Below are 22,161 nucleotides of genomic sequence, written 5' to 3' on the forward strand. Positions count from 1 at the left end.
CATTATACTGCTCTATAAGGGTAAGTAACTCTATATTTGTTTTACTCCCTTCGCCAGGATAAATGTGATACTGATTCTGGGAAAATGGGCATCCAAAAGTCTAAATGAATAAACGAAGTACCTGAAAATCAATGGAGTTGAACAAAATGATCATTAGTATTAAAGTCTTGTTCAAACACTTGGCAGGGGACGGAGCCAACATTTGCAGGCTCATATAACTGAAGTGATCAATCAGATTACAAACTAAAGAAGCAAATGTGAGGTAAACTGCATTTTATGCATCTGTGTCTCTGACTGTATATTAATTTTTTTCACCTATAATCCATCTTTACTCAGTCTGACTTGTCACAGAGTTACTGTGGGCAATTTATCAACCACTTGAGCATGAACTCTAAGCACTGTTCCTCTCCTCCCATCTCTCCCAGCCTCCTCATGCTGTCTCAGGGCACAGGCGAGTTAAAAAGGAGGGCACAGTTGTGATAGAAAAATTGTTTTGTTGGTAGAGTTCCCTTATTCCTGGTGAGAAACAAATGCAGCTTGACTACCACTTGGAAGGGAGAGGGTTTGTTTGAGCTCAGAAGTACAGTCTCCAGGCCATGCAAAGGAGAGTCCAAATTTAAATTTTGAATTTAAATTTTAAAATCTAAATTAAAAAAAATAATCAAAATTAAAAAAAAAAAATCTTCAGTTGTTTTCCTTGCAGACAGTGCAGTCACTAGAGCTATTGCTGGAGGTGAAAGGAGTCAACATCTTGGTCCCATACCTGCTCTGAGAGATGGGAAGAGCTAAACAGAGATACGCCATGAGTGACATTCTGTCCCCTCTGTTTGATTGGCCAAGCATTTCACCACAGATCTTCTAATTTCTGCACAGGAGCCTCCTTGGTTTAAACAGCTCCTCTCTCCAGACTTGTTAGCCTAGCTCACTGTGCAGCCAGGAGAATCTATCCCTCTCTTTAAGTGCCTCTCTTTCACTCCAAGAGGCACCTTGCACTTCTGCCACTGGCAGAAGTAAGGGTGCAGGCTGGTTTCTACTTCTCTTTATTCCCCCACACAAACAAGTAAGTCCGTATGAAAATCTAACTCTTGGCTGGCAGTGCAGTGCAGGTGCAGCCACCATTGCTACAGCTCCCACTGTCCTCCTGGGTGACCTGCTACACTGGGGCTGGGGGAGCCTGCCAGCCTTTGCTGTACTCTCACCTTTACTTTCAGGAGTCCTAATCTAAAAAAAGAAAAAAAAAAAAAAAAAAGGCCCCCACAGTCACTGACAGGGTCTCTGCTGCTGTTACGAGTGCAGGGGAGGGAAAAAACATGCAATTACCAGGGCAGAAAGTGCTGGAGACTCAGGAATATTTGTGGGGCAAGTAAAGACCTGGCAATTTTTAAGGGAGAGCTTGCAGTAGGGTAGCTCTGATGTACCTTGGGGAAAGGCAGCAGGACCCATGAACTGTTGTACTAGTTCAGATGCAGTGTCTGAAGGAACACGTTTGATGAAGTTTGGGCAACATCCTGATTGAGCCAAGTTAGTGTGGGCCCTCTCTGCTACCTGCATTCATCTTCTTTCACCCCTGCCTGGTTGCACACCCATATGTCTCTATGTTGACATAGCATGGAGCATAGTAGTCATATGGGACACACACCTGCTGTAAAACAAATGATACTGCTATTCTTGGAAGGCAAGTGTTTCTCCAGGTTTTAATACTGACAAAACTAAATCCATCTTGGAGATGAACCACAGCTCACTGAAGTCCATAAAAAGGCTCCGACTGACTTCAGTGGCTGTTGGATGAGGCCCTGTGTAAAATGTCTTAATGCAAACCTTTAGAAATCAAATATGTCTTTATCCATTCAGATGCAGGGAGAAAGATTTACAAAAATAGATACCTAAGGGAATCACTTGCTTTTCGACACTGCCAAACAACCACCATCACTCACAGGTTTTAGTGTGACTGGGGCTGCATGATGATTGGAAAAGAAAAAGTCAAACCACAACCAAAAAAATCCCAAAACAAACTGTATCTGTTTAGACACTTATGCAGATATGTGTCTGAATAGCAAAGGTCTAGGACACGCCATGAAGTTACCGTGGCATAGCAAGTAACTGTACATCAAAAAAAGGTGGTAACTGAATATGTTTCCAACCTGTGGCAAAAGATACGCACGTTAGCTTAAACCTCTTGCGCTGCAGCCTAATGCAAGTCAAATAGCCCTGCATCTGCAGTGGGTAACCAGCGTCTACACAGGCTGCCACAACAGATTAGGCAACACGGGGATAACTTGTCATGCCCTGGTAATGCAGTGGCATAGATGAACCTCAGCTGAGTAGCTGGTTTGGGGATATTGTGCTGCTTAACAATAAAGTTTGGAGAAAGTGAGATTTTATTTTCCCTACTCTTCTTCTCTGACCCAGACTGGTACAAGAGAATTTGGCCCTGACAACCATGTTGTTGATACTCCACACAGTTAAAGTGTGTTATGTACCTTTCATTCAAACAGACATTTTCTAAAAGTGTTTATGCTCAAAATGTTGAAGTTTATTTCCCAGAAAATGCACGTGCACTGGGAGCCTCTGCACTGTTCAGTTCCAGCATAAAAGACCTTGCACAATCTGTGGCTTTGAAAAAAGTGGAAAACCAACTCACCTTTGGAGGAGGGTAGAGATGACAAAGTGGTTGTCCTGGATCCTGTTTACACAGCTTCAAGGAATGGCAGACCACATCAGCATTCATTTCCCTGTCTATGCTGAAGGAAATGGTGTGAAAACAAAGACTATTATGTTCTTCTGGGTGCTTGAAAGTAGAAGCTATTTCCATGGGAAGCTAAATCTCCCCAGTGCCAAACAATAACCTCAGCTCACTTCACTGTGGCCCGTAATCTCTGATCAGTAACAGTGTTGGGTCCTAACGATTTTCTGCCACAACATCCTATTCAGCATTTAAAATTGGATTCCAGGATGATGAAAAAGCACCATGCTTTATATGCAGCACTTGAATCAAGTACATTATGACTGTTCTGTTTTTTAATCAGTCATAAGTCTGACAAAGATTTAAAGGTTAAAGTTAATGCATATGCAATTTGGCACATATGAATGTTCAATCATTAACTCAAGAAAATAACCAGAAATCCTTCAAAGATCCTTAACCTTTAATCACCAAGCACAAGTGATAGGATTGTTTCTTTCTTTTTGGGACACACCTCTGGGATAATCAGGAATTAAATTAAAATGTTTGATTATAACACTTTTTAGTCTGTAAGCACTTTGCAGTCCCTTGGCTAGTTTTAAAAATAAAAATAAAAACCCTAGGGAGGGAGAAGCTCCGTTAATTAAACTAAGACCTTTCAAAGAGGAATAAAATGACCTACATTTTATTTTTTTAATCACTCACATTCCTTAGTAGGCTTCCCCAGAGTGTGTATCAAGGTCAGGGCTGAGAGCATGTAGGGGCTGACAATAAGAAAGCTTGATTAAAGGTAGAAGGGAAAGCGAGACCCAAATATTACAGTAGTGTGACTCTGTAGAACCTGTCTTGCACTCACGGGTTATTCAAATTCCTCCCTCATCCAAACGAGCTGAATTTCAAAAGGTAATTACATCAGGTGGGCCTGATCAGAGATTCAAGAGTATGAAAATGGTTACCAGTGGCAGCCTGTGTTTATTCACTCAGGAATAGCTATGCCAAATGACAAACCAGAATCAGTCTCAAGCATCTCTGCTTTAATAATAATGTGATTTTAAGAATGAAACCCCTGTACTTCATTCTGACAGCACATCTGTACATGTCAAGAACAAGCTAAGCAAAGACCTGAGAGGACACAACAATACTTACAGTTCAGCTATGTGTGGTCCGTAAAGTTCAGCAAGAACGTAACAAAAACCTTGCAGTTTTTCTAGAAAACACAGATTTTTTTTAAAGTAACTGAGCATGGTGAAACTGGTTTTATAATAGTCAAAATACAGCAGTTGGCTCATTAAGATGAATGCTGATTTATCTTAGGGGAAGGTGTGTGAATCTATGACCTCAGTATAGCACCAGAGAATGGGAAAATCTGAATTTCTAACCTTGCCTAAATCCCTTCTCTGGCTTTAGGCAAGCCGCATGATAAAGACTAAAAAGGATAACTAGCATTTGTTAAATGTTCTGAGTATGGCGTCATGAAAAAGTTGAAAGAAATCATACATGCCACAGCATCTTCTAAACAGCTTAAACAAATAGCTCGGTAGGTTTGCAAGAAGAAAGAAAACAAATGCATAAATCAAAGTGCAGAAAGTGATGTAGGGCTTGGAGTTGTTACTAGAGCTGCCTTGGAGCTTCTGGGAGTTTGTGTGAGTTAAGAGAATATGTTTTGTGTAGAGCAGGAGTTGAGCAGGAGTAATTGCATTCAAACAAATATTTGACACTTTTCGTTTGGCTTTCTTTCACAGTCTGCAGCTGTGTGTCTTTTTGGGATGCTGGCTCAGGTCGCTTTCTTTAATCTGGGTGAAGCATGGCCTCCACACCCTCCAGAAGACAGCTCATCAGAGATTTCTTTAAGGTGCTGTTATAAAAAAAAGTGGTCACTGCACCCAAGCAAAGTCACTTGAGGGACAGATTGGGGGTTTGAATACAGGTAGGGCATGATGGTAGCATGGGTCTCATAGCTCCCATGAATGAAATTGACTGTTTCTTGGCCTGAACAGATGAGAGCCGGTTAACCATGCACATATCCTGCAAAGGAGGTATCAGACCTCATTTCGGCAGGGGGGTTGGTGTGAAAAGTCATGAAGAGGCAGGTTCATACAAGCACAGAGCAATAAAACTTGCAGCTCCTGAAATTCCAGAGAGATGGCATTTTCTCTTGCACCTCCCTTATCCAGACAGATAACTATCTCTACTTCGGGAAGAAAACATAGAGTATCCTCATCTTTCCCAAAGAAAAGCCTTAGACACCCCCAAAAGGCTGAATATTCAATTTTAACCAGCATCAGTCTGGACAAGCCCAGGGCTGGGGGCCTGCTGCATGCAAAGCAGGTAGTTTTACACTGGGGAGGGTACAAAACCTCGCAGCCCGGACTCCATCAGTGGGCATGGGTGTGCTGTCGCTCCCGCAGCTGCTCTCCTGCCAGGATTGCAGACACCCTAGCTGGCAACCTGCACCCAGTAAAGGAAGACTGGCACCACAAAAGCATGCCAGGGAATGAAAAGATAATTTCCCCAACACCCTCCTACGCATAAGGTGTTGCAGGCAACTTCTGTAACTACAATAGCTGAATTTTCTTATCCCGTGCCAGGTGTTTTATTTCAATCAAGTTATTAGCTTCACTTTGCCTCCTTTGCCACATAACTCCTCTCTATTGGCTCTTTAGAAGCAATCTGCAAGTTAAAAATTGGTCTCCTGGCTAGAATTAGATTTTATTCTTGTTCACCTAACAGGAAAGCCATTGCAGACATCAATAACCCTGTGTTTAGTACCATTGCTGATTAAAACACCCTCTAATGATGCTTGCCAGCAGGGCACCTGGATCCCTATAGTAGCTCACAGGAGTAGGGGGTTGGCTTCCCCAGCACCACTCCAGTGCATCGCAGATGATTCTCCTTATGAGTTTCCCAGACCAGCTGGCTTCCATAAAGTTTCTGGCCCTGGAGGAGCCAAGTGGATGTTGTAACCTGTACTGGTGGCTACAAGGAGGAGAGGGTTTGGCTGCCCATCAGCTCTGGGCAGCTGATGTTGGGGGTCTGCTGGTCACACTGATTTCTAGGCGCTGATTTTCTTATGCATATAGGAAGCTTGACATGTAATTACCCCATGGTGTAACAAATGATGGGTGGTAAAAAGAACAGCAATAACATAAAATTATCGTTGAGCACACAGAGTCCTCTTGGAAGATACAGATACCATTCCAGCTTTGGCTTCCAGCAAAACAGACCCAAGCTACAGGCAGTGTTTACAGGACTTGCCCTCCGAGCCAGCCAGCATCATGCGTTCACAAATCTCTGGCTCTGCTGACACAGACAAGGATGGATAATTGCAGAGAGAAAGCTCTGTTAGGAAGAAGCTGAGTAAGTCAGAAAGAAGGGGAAGAGAGTGAGAGAAAAAATGATGAATAACGTTGAGTGTTCAGGGGCAAGAGAAGAGCTTAAACCAAATTGCTGGGAAATTTAGAGAAAATTTAGAGTATACTTGCTTTTGCCCTGCTTCAGGTAGAAGAGATTCCCTAAACTGCCCTGTTCTTACGTAATAAAAATCCAGAAGGTTTTCCTCTATAGCTTCATAGTCCTAGAATTCTGGCTGAATCCCAGAGGGTAAATATTTGCAAGAAAGATGGTATTAATCATGTTGCCATTTCCACTTGAGCTCTAAGGTGTTTACACAGCAGTGGCCAACACAGAAGCAGAGCATGAGTCAGAGGCAACACCAGAGGCAGACAGTCTCAAAGCACATTTTGGGTGTCAAACACCTCTGTTTCATCAGGCAGACAGCCAGTATCCAGGTAAACATATATTCTTGCTAACAACCTCTCTTACAGTGTAAATACTGCCCATTCTCCCAGACCTGGCCTTTCTGCCTGCTCGAGAGCCTTCTTCACTCATGGTGTTACTGTTCTTATTTTCACAGGTTTATTGGTCATGTTGCTTGAATCATACACGTTGCAAATATTTCCATATAAATAAGGATGTGATTGTATTTTCTACACAGCCTATGGGATTGAGTTGGCTTGACAGGTACTGAATTTTTCTCTCTTTTTCTCTAAACTTTTTTTTTTTCTTGAACATCGTACAACTTCACCAAAGTCTTCATCCAACACCAACTTCATTGTAACAGAAATTATAGAAGGCCCTTACAAAAACACCCCACGAGTTCTTAGTCCCTTTTTGACCTTAGGAAAAGCCCCATTGCCATTAATTTTTTGCTGTTATTCTTGCAATCAATTATAGGCATGTGTATAATAATGAAATTGTTCCTTTGGGTGAAACGGCACAGCCTACTTTAGTAGGTTTGCTCCTTGTGGGCATCCACAGCTTTTCTATTGTTTCAAGCAGCAAGAGGAAGCTGTTGATTCCTGCTGGGCTGTAGTCTTCACCTCCCAGGAGAGTATAAATCGGGTTACACTGTAGCTCCCACACAATCCATAGGATTTTTCAATCCTTTCAAGTTCAGGGTCAGTTTTTTTCTGGTGGGTGTATCCATGCATCTCATAGAAGGTAAGTGGATTATACAGATTCAACTAAGGGGATAATAGGATTTTATGTGTGCAAAGAGTGGCAGCTGAAAAGAAATATCTTGACATGTCAGTGGAACAAAGTCCACTGAGTGAATCATGAACATAGAGCTAGCATGTCATATTTTAAAGAAAATTGTATTTTAATAGCAGGATCAGTGCTTCTAATTGTAACTTCATGGTTATGTGCCTGTAATTTAAAACACTGAGGATATGACTTATGGAATAAAAATCAGATAAGCATCATTCTGTCATTGAATGAATCCCAGCAATTACTTCCCTGCCCCATCCTGCATTGGGCAATTCTCTCTTGAAAAGGAGGAAATTATTATTCTACACGCATCTTCTGTGAAACTAGGGTCTACAGAGCAAGATGGTTTCTCAGAGATACAATTCATGAAGACCTATATAAATGACTTTTTAATGAAGAATCTTAAGCCATCTTTTTACATTCATAATGTTAAAAAGATATCATGAATGTGAGATCTAGTTACTTAAATAGTTACAGGATTGGTCTGTGAGGCACAAAGCTGTTCTGGCATTCAAACTGTTCTCTATTTAGGGATGTGCATTTGGACAGCTAAGCTCCTTTGGGCAGATAAAATAAGGGGCAGAAAAAGGGGAGTCTACATATATTCATACGGAATAGCTATCACTTTTGAAATTTGTGTCATTGGTTACATTTCAATAGCTTTTCTGTGCAGACCAAATGCTCACATCTTACACCTGTCAACCTCAGCTTATTTTTGAGCTTTTTTACAATAGCAGCTTCCTACACCTGCTGAAAACATTTTCATCTTCACAGTTGCTATGAAGACCCATATGAACAAGAAAGAGGAGTGTTGGGCATACAGTGAATCTATTCTTAAGCTGCTAACAAAGAGACAAAGTGGAGAAGAAAGGAACGAAGGGGTCTGCATGTGGTGGTGTGCACACAGAAGTGGGCTTAATACCACCCAATTCACTCTAATTTTGGGATGAAATCCCAGCTCTGAAGCCAAGTGAGACACACCACTGACTCCCCTGCAGATAGCACCTTGCTGTCTTTCAACTATGTTAATTTGAGATGCTGCACAAGAAGTCGATAAAGCTTTTTCAGACTCCACGTGTGAATTTTTAATTAACAGAGAAATATAGCAGTACCAACATAACATATGGCCTATTATTTGGTACTTACCAGGTATGTAGTTGCACAGTCTCTCCATGGCTGCCTTTACTGTACTGTTGTGCCACTGTGCAAGCTGTTCAATTACAGACACCACAAGCACGCATCCTTCAAACAAACAAACAAAAAGAGCGAATATGGTTATCTGTGAAGTGTGATGAAGCACCCCACGCCATAGAAGTATTTCAGGCATCGTTGGGCATTTCATTTCTTGAGATGATCCATGGCAGGTGAGTGTTCAAGGGGGAAAAATATCTGTGAATTTCTCTTTATTCAAAACCTGTAAGGTATCACAGAGAGAATGTCGATGCCATAGGAGTGCACAGAACAGCCTGGCCTTTACAGCACTGGATGTTGCTCCTGAAAAAACAATTTTCCATCCTTTCAAGGATGAAAATCAAGGAGTTGAGGGTACAGCCACTGTTACAGCTGCCTGCTTGGCCACCGGCTCTCTCGTTATTTCTCACAAGAAAAAAGGCTCAGGTCTGTACTTGATAGGACTCTACACAAGCCGCACAGAGAGCTAGCAAAACTGAGAAATGAATGGGTGTCACTGCCTGCAGAAGAGACATCACGAAGCAGATGTATGTGCTGACCACCACAAAGAATCTATGGCATCATTTCTTCACAGACTTTCCTCTGAAACTCAGCAGTGCTTGGCATGCACAGGGCGGCTGGGTCCAGCTACTCATTTGCTAAAGCCAAAATGTCTTCAGAGTTCATACTGTGGTTGGAAAGAAACCATTTCCTATGACCTACAAATCTGGCTATTTCTCATCACTAACCTGGGTGCGAGCAGGGCTAAATAAAACCTTGGACTAGCTGTGGCTGAGACCCAAGAACTTGCACACCGTAGTGATGTGTTTCTTGGGATGTGCAGCATTTTTTCTGATATTTTGGGGATGAAGTAGGTTCAATGTGATCCCCACCTAGCAATCATTCAAAATCCACGTGATGACCATGAGTGGTTCATTTCAAGTCGATTTTAAATTGCTGTAGGACAGCATTGTGCTCTCCCTTTCTGCAGAGGCTTCACCATTTTATAAAGAAGCCAGATTTGGTGATGCACAGTCTGACCAATATAGTCAGACCTGGCAGCCAGAGTGAGGTCCCTGACTGAATTCAGAGACTGTGTAACAGAGGTGGGTATCCCAGGCAGCCAGGAGACAAGGAGCCAGGATGCCAGTTTCCAGCAGCCTGAATAAAGATTTCTCTTTGAAATCCCTGTAGCTGAAGCCTGTTTCTTCCCTTCTGCAAGAAATCTCAGCTCTCAGGACTTGCTCTGACACAGTCTAGAAATGGAGGTGAGCTGCAGAATTTGGATGTGGCTGCAGATCCACCTTTTTCCAAAGCTCAAGAGCATTTATGTTGAGGTTTTCAGGCTGGCACAACTCTTCAAAGTGAGCTTTTAAATTCCTTCCAAGTACCCCTGTCTATGTGCTATTAAATCAAAGTGCTGTTTTTCAATGTAAATAACTTTGATGCTCCTATGGATCAAGTAGCAAGTCAAAGAGGAAGTAATACAATTGGAACTTGCTGTAAAACCAATATCTTCGAGTCTTCTATTACTACTTCTACCCCAAATACAGTAATCCAGTGGAAATTGCAGTGAATGTGTCACCTCTTTTGCAGGGATAAAAGCCCACTTCTCCATACTTATTAAATAAAATGCTCACTCAAAGTCCTCTGTGAAATGATTTATAAAGCATGCTAAGAGCCATTACCTCCAGTCAGCCTAAAAGAATAGGAGAATAAATGGAGACATATACAATGAAGAAAAAACCCTGAAGCAAGTCATTCCTTCTTCCTTCTCCACCCTCCCCAACCCCCCCAAAACAGCCACAGGCTAGCCCAAGGAATTAACAGTTGGTTAAAACACAATAGCTCATAAAGAAAAACAAAAAACAAAACCCAAAACCGTAGTATAATAAAGACCGAAACTAAAACCAAAGGGGACACCCAAGCTGGAGGGTAAAGCATGCTCAGGCCTTGGGCTCAAAGAACAGCCTGGGGACGTCTGGTCCCTGTTTAACCACTAGCAGGTGCTTTAGCACAGGTTTATCCCATGCCGTGCCCCAGGCAGTGCTTGTGCTTGTGCTGTGGACCAGTCGCCAGAGCGCATTTGGATGAGGAAACCCAGTTGAGGCAGTGGAAGGTTGAGACGTGCAAAAGACTTCAGCTGTTTGGGTGCAAGCCATGCCCTGCACTGGCCCCAGAGACAGAAAACAGACCCTGGCTTATTTGCAAGGGTAACGTAGGCATAGCTGCACTGGACCAACTCCATCGTTTAGCGCTGAGATGGCGGTGCACATCCTTGAGACACGCTGGAAACACACCTAAAAGGCATTGCATAATTTGGTTTTTACAAGGCCATATTATTAACACACCTGAGCAACCTACAGGCAACTAAAACTACCCTTCCCCTGCCTTTTATGTTTGTTTTATTCATGAGGGTGGAGGCTCAGAAACATTAAATGACTAAAATGATGGCTTAACCCCAAAACCACCTATTCTTTCTGTGCCTTCCTTCCTTCTCTTATCAAGGTCAGGTCTTCACCTAAAAACTTGCTGTCTAGAAGTCAGAAAGACAAAAAGGAGTCCAAGCAGAAAGATCAGAAGGAGCTAGTCCTTCAATATTTTCTAAAGGAGACACCTTTTGTTGTTTTACCTCTCATTGTTTTGCACCAGGAACTTGAGCAAGCTACAAATGTGCCAGCACTTAGCAGACATGGGTCCAGGAGTCTGTGAGGGGTGAAGATAAGGAGAAGAGAAAGAAACCTGGGAGACACTGAAGTTAGCAATGTTGGCAGAGGAAAATGCTTCAGCGGGCAGAGGAGCTGGGAGAGCAGACAGTCCTCAAAACACAGGCAGAAGCAGAACTGAGCACAGGGACAAGAGTTCGACAGCGATAGAGCAGGCGCCAGTGCGGCTTGAGGAGTAGGACAGCCTGACCAGACTGCAAAATTGCAAGCCTGGATACAAAGTGAGGGAAAAGCCCATGCTGCAAGGACAGGCTTAAGCTCAGACACAGAAGGGCAGGTGAAAACCAGAGGGATCTGGGACATCATGTCCCTGAGGCTCAGTAACGTGTCACACCAGGGAGCTGACAGGGTCATGGACTGCAGCAGAGAGAAATGATGCTCATTTTGCCTGTGCTGTGTAACCCTGTGCTCCTGCACCTTCAACTGGGACCTGCCAGCACACTTTGCAGAGAGGACAAAGTCCTTCTCTTTTGGTCCTCAGCTCTCCCGTCCCCTCCACCGGCTGCCTGTTCCACCCATACTGCTTGCTGGGCATCCCCGCCAATCAGCATGGGAATGAGGGGCTCCGGCTGGGTCCAGCTTTCTAAAAGTCTGTCTCCCACCTCCAGCACCCCCTTATCCTCTGCAGAACGAGAGGGTGTCATTTGCCACTGCAGTGAAGCTTGCAAACTGCTGCTGGTGGAAGTGGGATGCTGCCTGCCTCCCCCCACTGCCTGCACCTCAACTCGTGTTTCCTGTGTTGTGATGGGTCTGCTCCAGCCACAAGCAGAAATCAACCTTCACAATGTCTCTGCTTTCAGTTACGGTGTCCTTGGGTGTCAAAATGTTGGCTCCAGTGCTGCAAGGAGAGATTTTATTTCAGTGTAAAAGCTGGCCTGACAAAAACATCGACGTGACAAGTAGACCCTCTCGCAACGGGAGAGACCAAGTCACGACGTGGCCTCACGCCTTCCCCAACAGACAAGGAAAGACCTTGCCTCTGTCTGCAGCTCTCAGCCCTGCTGCACCTCAGCACACCGCTTTTACACTGAAATAGAGTTATTCACCCCAAGTGCAGGCTCAGCAGCCTGCCTAATGATTCGTCTCAGGGTGGGGGTGCAAAGAGACTCCTCTCTCTGACTTAGATGTTGCCCCCATGACTCTCATTATCGTTATCACAGCCAGATCTCATGCCAGTAGAATCGGTACAGAGAAAGGGGCTTGTGGACAAACAGCCTGAGTGCTCAAAATCCAAAAAGTTTTGCTGAGGACAAAAATACCCCTGGTGTTTCCATTCCCTCTGCTATACAAGAAGAGAGTCTCCACTGAAGATGTTTCTCTCTCATGTTTGTCAAAGTATCACAGAGAGGAGGGAAAAAAATAGTCATTTTTGGTTCAGTTCTGCTGAATAGAAACAGAATTCTTAATCACAAACACAATCGTGCAGGTAACACTACTCATGGAGCAGTCGTCCAGCAATTACATGGAAATTTTTCATGTTGATTAAGTCAGTTAGACAGTTTTGTGTCTATTGAACCAGGCTCAAAGGGACATTTTCTTCACATGAGAATTAACGGAGCCATTGCTGAGTTTGTGCAGTACTTAATGCAGTACCTTGGGCTACTAGATGTTATATGAATATAAATAACAATAATAATAGCCTGACTACTTGGGAAAACACCACAGAGCTGGACTTCAAAATGTTTGCTTTCTTAAACTAGTCTTTACTATCACAGAGAGGATGCTTCTGGTCACACTATTATACCCTCCCAACCCTGGGCATCCGCAGACCACACCTTGGTTATTCAAATGCTCCCCCACAAATGCACTTATTCCAGATGAAACGCTGGAATGGCACGAGCTGATAAAGAAATTCTTGACTGATTTTCAAAGAGGTCTGTGGTTCCAGCTGGGGCATCCTCAGCCTCAGGCACTGTGGCTGAAGTCTCTGGACCCAAATTTGGGGAGGTTTCCTGCCCTCTGGTGGGAAAGGTGCTCCCCAGGAACACATGCAACCAGCGTGCCATCGGCTGATCTATTCCCTGTTTCCCCCGTCTACCTGGGCTTTTATCAGGTGCCCTTGGCCCAACTCTCTTTACTCCTCATGGTCTGCTGGCACCTCTTATTGCCCTGCCATGGGCCTTGTCCCAGGGGACACCCGCTTGTGTTCAAGCTCTGATGGCTTCAATGCCTTTCCTTTAGACTGATGTCATCAAGAGCAGCTTTTGGGCTGGAGATTGTAAATTACTCAGGAAAAGGGTTGAATCCTGGAAGGAGGGAGAAGGAATATCTAAGGGCACTCACTGCAGTCCAGGGAGTCTAACTCACCCAAGATCCCCATCTTTTTGGATAAAAATATGCTTCCCCCAGTAATTCAGTTTTATCCTCTAGGAGAATCTATCTCTTGTGTTGGGCTATAGGTAAAACCTCAAGAGGTTAGTGTCTATAAAGTTAACTCAGACTATCCTCACTCCTACTACAAACCTTCTCTCTTTTAATTCATATATATCATCTTCCTCGGGATTTAGTGGCAGAAAAAGAATTCAATGTTGGGTGCAGCATAAGAAGCCAGTACCCTCTAACAAAATCAACAGAAATCTCCCTACACATCAGATACCATCAGAAATGCTAACCAGTTATCCTAGCCTTTAATGGGTCTTAATTCTGCTGGCTAAAAATGGAAAATAATTAGTTAGCTAAAAAGGACAGGGGGAAGTCAGCTGTCTTCGACTCTAGAAATCTCACTGCTTTAATTACTTATGATGTGTGAGAGGATATAAACTTTTTAATACTCTGGCATCAGTAGAAAAGCACTTCCAGATCTGGGCAGTCATTAGCAACTATTGCTTGCTTTTAATTCAGTAGATATTTAGATGTGATTTATTTCTCATCATGAGCTGGGCACATATAAGGCAGTGTAGATAAGCTTCATAACTAAAGGTTAAAAAAAGCTCTAAATTTTTTATAGTTGCACAGGATTTTCTTTAGAAACAACTTTCAAGAAATTGACTCTGCTGTCGCACTTCAATAATAGGTTTCAATGCCTTGACAGGCTGAAGGATGTTTTCTCTGGAAGAAATTCATTGGTATTATAATGCTTATCAGCCATTAGAAACTAGGCTCTGGTATTAATAAAAAGTCTGTCTCTTTTAGAGGTAGTTTGTCCCATCTGCTATTAATTTCTGAAGAGATAAGAGAAAACCATAACCATTTTGCTCAGCAGCAGTAATCTGAAAACTCACACGTCAGGAAGTACTTCTCTCCATGTATTTGAAAATAGTGTGTAATAATAAAATGACATTTCCAATAAGCTCGGGGAAAAAAAATCATACCCCAATAATAAAATCAGAGCTAGAGAAATTCATTTCTTAGCTGTGAAGCCTCTGGCAGTTTGAGCAGACTATTTAACTTAATCCACTTCTGCCGCACACGTTTGAAAGGCTCTATAATTAGAATTATACCTAGGGATGTCAAGAAGTGTCTGGATAGTGAAAGCTGCCTCTCTAAGTTTCAGATCTGTAGATATATTTGTCTGAGTAAAACTCTGTTAAATGGGATTTCTGGCACATCCTCCTTTGCCATCACGTTCCTGGGTGCTGGAGAACTTTCTCGCCCCTCCAGTCATATTGCTGTTCCCCAGCCATAAATTAAACATACCCTGTGGAGCACAAGGAGGAAATAAGCCCAGAAAAGTGGCATTGGACACAAATAGCTCTCCACAAACCCTGCTGGCCAGGCTGTGGTCACCCCGCTTGCTCCTGGTGGAGCAGGAGCCAGAGCCTCTCTTGGCAAAGCGGTAAACCTCTGCCTCAAATATCTGTCTGCAGCAGCAAGCCCCTGTATAAATGAACCCATATAGCACATTCCTGGTTTTATATAGAAGATGAAGGTTTTCCCAAAACACAGTCTTTACTGCTTCTATTTATAGATGATCATAGGCTCCAACGCATCTCGTAAAGCCTACAGATGAGGAGTCCCCAGAGCCTGTCTACAAAAGACCATACTGCTACTCCTCGTGCAGATGCTGTTGTTCTGGCATAAAAACACCTCTCTCCAAATTAATCTAATCCAGTTCCAGTTCAACTTGGAACAAGACATTCCTATTTGAAATAACAGCATTTACATGGAGAGCTAATAAGAAATAAGGTTTTCTCCTCTGAGATGGGGACATGCCCATGGGTATTCTAGGTGCAGGCAGACCATGGATATGCAAAGTTATAATACAGGAATGTTTTCTTTTTCACTATATATTCCTTTCCTAATACTTCCCAATATTCATTTTGCCTTCTTTTGCTGCTTCTCAACACCGAGCTGATACTTTCAAAGAACAGCCTTTTACAACCTCAAGATTCCATTCCAGCATGGAAATATTCAGCTCAAATGACATAACTGTATACGCAAAGTTAGGGTAGTTATTTGCCCAAATATAGCCAGAGGATTTGTTTCTTTGAAAGGTAATTCAGAAAGGCATCTGAGCATAAAAGTCTTTTAACTCAGACTTTGCTTCCTACTCCTTTTACAATATTAATGTATTTCACAGAGATACTGAAGTGATGGAATATAATTATAGGTATCCATATTCAAATATGTTGGCATATACAAGACCTTTCCCCCCTAAATTTGCTAAGCGTCATAAAGTAGCTTGAAAATGCTAAATGGTACACTATTACCAAACCTGTCACTGGGCATAAAATTACATATAGTATTCTGGCTAAAGAAATTTTTGAAATATCAATATCTAAATAGCAGTATTTTGAGTGCATTGTAGCTCTGTAACAAAACCAGCCAACCCTGGATATCAATTATCATTTCTGTTGCTCATGCAATAGCAGTGAGCCACTTTAGACCCCTCACTTCAGAGCTCTATTAGTTCATTATTCTTTCCTTAAGATACCCAGTGAGGACTCTGATAGCTATGCTGATACAGAAAATTCAGTTTCCATCTAGTGGAAGATTCTGGTGTCCATACCTGCCAGCCAAATGCATCCCTAGTGTTTCCTGCATTACACTTTAAAGAGCCTTACTTAACAAAATCTATAACCCCGGGCATTTCCAATGGATATGCTTTCTACGTTAATTAATAGGAAAAAAAAGTGTATGTATGCGTGCCATTAACATATTTTTCTTTTTCAAATTAGAAAAGGCTATTAAAAATTTACTGAAGCCTGAATGGTGAGAGTGAGAGGGGGAGTTAATGTAGCTGGGTAACTTCATCCTTGTCACAAAGGTTTGACAATTTTAAGATTCTGAATGCACAAAACTTGTTTCAGATATATAGTTCTTAAAACCACTGAAAGTGATTGCCTTAAACATAAACAGAAGTTCTGTATAGGGCTAACATATGAACAAGAGGGGCAGGCACACACATTGTGGCAATCAGCAACCAAACAGACAATCAATACTAAATAGATAGGATTATCAAAGAAAAGTTATACTAAAGGCAAGCATCAGTAATGTAAAACATACAAGACTACCCCATCTCCAAATGCACAATCATATATGTTTATATGTGCATTTACGCACACATACACATATGTCAGTATGCTAACCACACCTTTTTGTTGTGTTCAGTAAATATAGCTGCATTTTACAGCTATAAACTTTCAGTGAGACTTGGGGTGATTTTGAAAATGGAATTTTTACCATCAGTTGCTGAAAAATATGAAGCCCTGGAGAAAATATTCCTATTTTAGTAGTTGCTTTAGTATCTCTACTGTACTACTCACATGCCTGTGGTTTTTCTATCCAAATTAGAATCATAAGAAAAAATATTATGATCAAGTTTGGTATTTATTACTGATCTTCAGGCCAAATTTTGCTGCTGAGTAAACTGAGCAATGTTGGTGAAGTAAACAGAGGTGCTGCGGTTTGGCACTGGTTTAGCTGTAATGAAAGTCGATTCCCAGCCTTTCAGAGTAAAATACATTGTGGTGCTACATTGATATTGGGCATGGCCTTTTTACAGAACTCATTGAGCTGTAAATTATACGTTCTGTCATGGTGCCTCCCCAGACAATATGTGCACAGCCACTTTGTCTGAGCGCAGTTATTAAAAGCCTCCCACTCCATTTGGCATGTTCCATTGTGTGAAGTTATTGGGAACTCCAAACACCACCAGTCCTGCTGCCACTCTGCGGGGCATATTTCATCCCTGCACTCATGCACAGCTAGATGGAGGCAAACTGTTGAGGACATTGACTATCACACAAATCAACACAGGTAGAGGTCGGTGTTTTACACTGCTGGGAAGCTTGGAAACATCCATTCTTTAATGTAATCAGAGCTGAAGATATGTTTCAAAAACATGCTCCTTCGTACACTAGGAATTATGTGCTCATGGGTGAATGGGAGAGGTGACCCGCAAAGGTTGCTGAGAATGGTATTATATAGAGCACAAAGATGGGGAAATTTGCTTCCCTGGCTGCGGACCCACAGGATCTCCGCTTGCTAGCAAAGAAGATGGAAAGCGCTGCTGTCCAGCTGTATTGAGCGCTCCCTGACTAATCGCCTCATTCCAAAAAGGGCAGCCAAAGTTAATCGCTGAAAGAGCAGGGCAGCCTGCTGCTGGGGAGAAAATAAATAAACCTTGCTATTTGCAAATGGTTCTCGCGGTCACAGCGCAGACCCCCCGAAAAGCTGGCCTGGAAGAAGTCATCTGACACAAGCCTCTGCTCTAGCAGCTGATCTATGCATCTATGCCATTCTGAAGGGACGGGGTAGACACAAATCTGTTAAGATCTCTAATGAGGACTTCTACAGTCTTCTCATGAACTGATGACAGTTCTCACTTATCACTACCACTAGAAAATTTTCTTCCTAACCTGAATGTCCCTACTGGTACCCATTTCTGTTATTACTTGCCAAAGCTGTTATGAATCTGGAGAATGGATCACCCCTTCAATGTTTTTGAGGAGAGATATCATGTCTTTTCTCAAGTTTTTCTTCTTTAGACTAATTAACTCTAATTTATTCAGTCTTTCTTTGTAGCTTATATTTATTTTTCTCCAAAACCTCCTGCCACTCTGCATCATTCTTGATGTGCAGCCCCAAAAGGGAAGGCAGAAATTCCTCTGAGGCTTTGTCAGTGCTGAGAAAGGTAACAGGTTACTTCACATGTCTTGCAAGCTAACTTCTGTTCACACGTCTTGGTGTGGGCAATGTGTGCGTTCTTCATGACAGCCTGCCATCATTGTGCCACTACAAGCCCAGATGATCTTCCCGAGGGATGCTACACAGCTGGTCATTCCTCATCTGCTATGTGTGTCATTCATTATTTCTGCTGAAGTGCCTTCAACATACCCATATTGAAATGATCTTTTGGGGGGGAGCAAATGCTCCAAGTTTTCAAGACTGTTTTGAATTTAATCGTGCCCTCCATTGTACTTGCAAACTTTTCAGCTTTATATGAGCTGCTAATTTAATAGCACGCTATTTCATTATCCTGGCTAGTGAAAATATGGAATGACACTATTTTTAAAACAGAGGTCCAAGGAAGTACCTTATTTTGTACATCCTTACGCTTAGGGAGTGAGCCACTCATAATTACTCTCTGAACAAGGCCATCCACCAGTTTTGTCCAGCCCCATAGAAGCTTAATGTCACATATCTCTCAGCAATTAGATTAGTGCTGAGGTGGTGCCAAAAGCCTTACTAAAGTCCCTCTGTAACATCTACTACTTATTCTGTTTCTACATGCCATTATCCCATCAGCAAAGAAAATTATATTGATCTGACACTGTTTCTCCTTGATAAATCCAGCAAGGCTCTGACTCATACTTACTTTTGAAAGGTGCTTTTATAAGGTTGTATTAACTACTGTAGTATTTTTCTAGGAATCGATGTTTAACTGACTGATCTACAGTTCCCCAAATTTCTTTTCTTCACCATGTTGAAGTGAGATGAATACAGCAGTTCCCTCCTGTCTTTCAGTGTTTCCCCTGCTTTCTGCATCCTCCAGGGCAGTTTCTGCCTTTCCTGAGGTTGCCTCAGATACTTCTGGACGAAGTCACCTTTGCCAGAGAACAGAACAATTTGCAAAGACCCCTTAAGGGCTCTGTCATAATTTGGGATTGTGGGAGGTGTGGAATAAAACTTTTAAAAATTAATCAGAAATAGTAGAAAAATAAAGAACATGATCTTAAGTATGATGAAACATTAACACCAGTGTCAAGAGTTACCAGTGTTACTGTCCTGTCTTTGGGTACTTTAACATTAACTTAAGTAAAACTTTGCTTGCCCTGTGAAATGGGCAGTATTTTCCTCGTTTAACAGATGGCAAAAGACAAAGACCTGAGTATCTGAAAGTCTTATTCATACTTAATTTTTGAGAGAAAAACACCCAGTGTCTTCTTCTTAGGATGCCCAACTGAAACGATCAGGCTGCACCTAGCAAAAGGATTTCTAAAAGTCTCGTCCTGAATAAATCCCGTAAGCCATACTGCCAGTCGGTAACAAACCCAGAAGCAAAAACGAGACCTAGCATCCAGCTCACAAACCAGTGCACAGGGCAAAAACTCACTGCCTTTACATGAGGAAATACAGCTTCATGGAACTTTGCATATAGGAAAACTTACTAAAGCCCTTTTATCTAACATAAGGAAAAAAGCAGAAGAATATATCACGTGCAAAGCATGCAAAAGGCCCAGAGGAAGGGCCTGAGCTGATTTCATGGTATGCAAAAGGGGGGCATTTTTCCAGCCTGGGAAGGCAGGAAACACTGATGGAGAAAAGAGACTGTCAGATGTTGTGAAAATTTTTCTAGTGACAGGGCCAAAGAAAGATGGTGTATCTAAGAGAAGATTGGAGATTGTTAGGAACTGCTTAGGTATAATACCTCTGATCTTGTGGCCGGCAGGATCATGATCAGGTCCTTTCCCTCTCTTTTCCGTAATTGTAAAAGGCAGTAGTATTAAATCCCTTTTTAGGTGGGAACACTTTCCAGATACTTTATTTTTACACCAAGTCAATTATTAAAAGACTTCCTCTGAACGAAGCAGCCAAATTTTTCAAGAAAATGCAGCAAAAATGATGTGACTTTTTCTATAGTCGCTGAAGCTGATTAAAAATTCTGTCTAAATGTTTTCTAACACAATTACGTTTGCTGTAAAAAAGTCACTGTCTTCTTTAGACAAGTAACAATCTGAAAGCAGAAATGTTTTGGGCAACCCCCCCATCTGAGTTGTCTGAATTGTTCAGCCTGCTGTGACACCTCACTGCATGCCTTCCCTCCTCTCCTCCAGCCCTATTCCATATCAGCATATAGATGCCTACCCAAAATACATTTCCTAAGATGTGCTAAGGGCAGGAGAGTCCCTTGAAGCTTTCCCAGTATGACCAGAACATACTGGGGCAGATGGTGCCTACCCAGGGAGCCCTGCTAGCAAGAGGAACAGAAGGAAGCAACCAAGTTGTATCGCATTCAATGGAGGTACCAGACCTGTATTTTGCTTTCCTGACATATCTTTTCTACATATTTCTTCAAGAAGTGTGATACTTTTGGTGGAAAGGCTTAATGGAAAATATTTTCTTGTTTTGTTACTGAAAGAACATCCGTTTTCTGACCGGCTTTGGCTACTAACATAGCAATCTTGATCATGCAGGTGGTACACACACAGGAGCGATGAGAAATGACTATTCAATGTGCAGCCACTTCATTTCCCTCAGAAAAGAGAATCAAATAACTTTGAAAGATTAGACACCTGACCACACATTTAACTTGCATGAAAAAGTCCATTCTTTCAAGAAAATCTCCTATACATTTGGCAGCAGGCATTTCTCACGTTAAAAATGCTGCCTCAATCTATAAGGCCAAGAAAACACAGAAGAAGTTCTCATGGCTCTCTCCCAATGCCTTCCCAGATGGCAAACTGAGCTAGCAGGGTCTGAGGTCGAGCTGTTGAAAGGAAATCACAATCTTCCTCCTACAAATGAATCTGATCTTGGCCTAATTTCTGCTCTTAAGAGGGCTGGTCACTGAATCGGTCACAAGACCTGATGTTATCCCGGCTCCACACGGTGGCAAGTGTAACCAGCAGCTCCCCTGAGTTTTCCCTTTCCCGCTTGTGAAAAGGAAGAGACACAGATGGCTTGTCAGTGTTTTCAAGAGTTAGTTGAGACAGCAGCTAATCAGAACCCCAGAGGCGGCTGTCTGGGCTCGCAGGCAACAGCCCACCTGCGTGCAGTCACCAGCCCTCCCTGTCAGGCCTGGCCCATGCAGTTTTAATGCTCTGCACGCTTCATTTTTAGCTTGTGGTTTACAGAGGTGTGAACAGTTTAGATCCTGAGCTGAGTTCACATGGATGCTTTTTACTGAAGGAACACCTCAGAGAGAGCAACTGGTGTGGAAGGCAGGTTTTTTGGTGTCTCTCCACTGAACGACCATGCTGGGGAGATGCGTGGTGGTCCCAGCAATGAGACTGGCACAGCTTTCCTCCCAAAGGGAGGAAAAAAAAAGCACAATTTATCTTGTGCAGGTCAACTTCAATGTGAAGTCACTTTAGGAATTTAGAGCCTTGCTGGGTCAATAGGATGGAAAGGCCAGACCATACACCTGACATTTAAAAATCACCTTTCCTGTGCCATCAAAACCATGGCTGCCTAAAGATCTCACTATTAGAAAGCACCACTTCCCTCTCACTCTGCAGCTGCTCAGTCACTGCTTGTGTGGCTACTGGCCCAAACAAGGCCAGTCCTTGACAGCTATTTCTGCTTTTCATGACTTGCTCTCATTTTCTGGCTAGTGGCTGAACCCTGGCAGGGGCTGTGCAAGCCTCACCACCCCAACTTCACTCCACTTTCAGTTGACCCTGCCTCACCAGCACCAAAATCTGCAGGGGCACTGCGGGTGGCTCAGAAGTGAGGCAAAAAACTGTTTTTATCAAGCTCAGGATTATTATTTCTAATTGGGTTCGTTGAGCCACAGTGAAAATAATTTCTGGCTGAAGGATGGAGAACCGTAACAGGGTTTATGTTTACAGCACAAAAGTGCCTTGAAAAGCTAAAAGAAGACAAAACAAAACATCTGATCATAATGAATAAGACGTATCCATCACTTAATAT

At 42.6% G+C, this 22,161-nt stretch overlaps 1 protein-coding gene across 1 annotated transcript in view; it reads right to left on the minus strand.

The window, feature by feature from the left end:
- Window positions 1-22,161, minus strand: part of AOAH (acyloxyacyl hydrolase) — an 89,722-nt gene that overhangs the window by 65,267 nt on the left and 2,294 nt on the right. The window contains exons 3-5 of the mRNA XM_074841534.1: window positions 8,375-8,470; window positions 3,827-3,887; window positions 2,642-2,741 (exon numbers count right to left, since the gene is read on the minus strand). Coding sequence (XP_074697635.1) covers window positions 2,642-2,741; window positions 3,827-3,887; window positions 8,375-8,470 — 257 coding nt within the window. The remainder of the gene's footprint in view (window positions 1-2,641; window positions 2,742-3,826; window positions 3,888-8,374; window positions 8,471-22,161) is intronic.

This window comes from Strix aluco, chromosome 1, assembly GCF_031877795.1.
Source record: "Strix aluco isolate bStrAlu1 chromosome 1, bStrAlu1.hap1, whole genome shotgun sequence".
Classification (NCBI taxonomy): domain Eukaryota; kingdom Metazoa; phylum Chordata; class Aves; order Strigiformes; family Strigidae; genus Strix; species Strix aluco.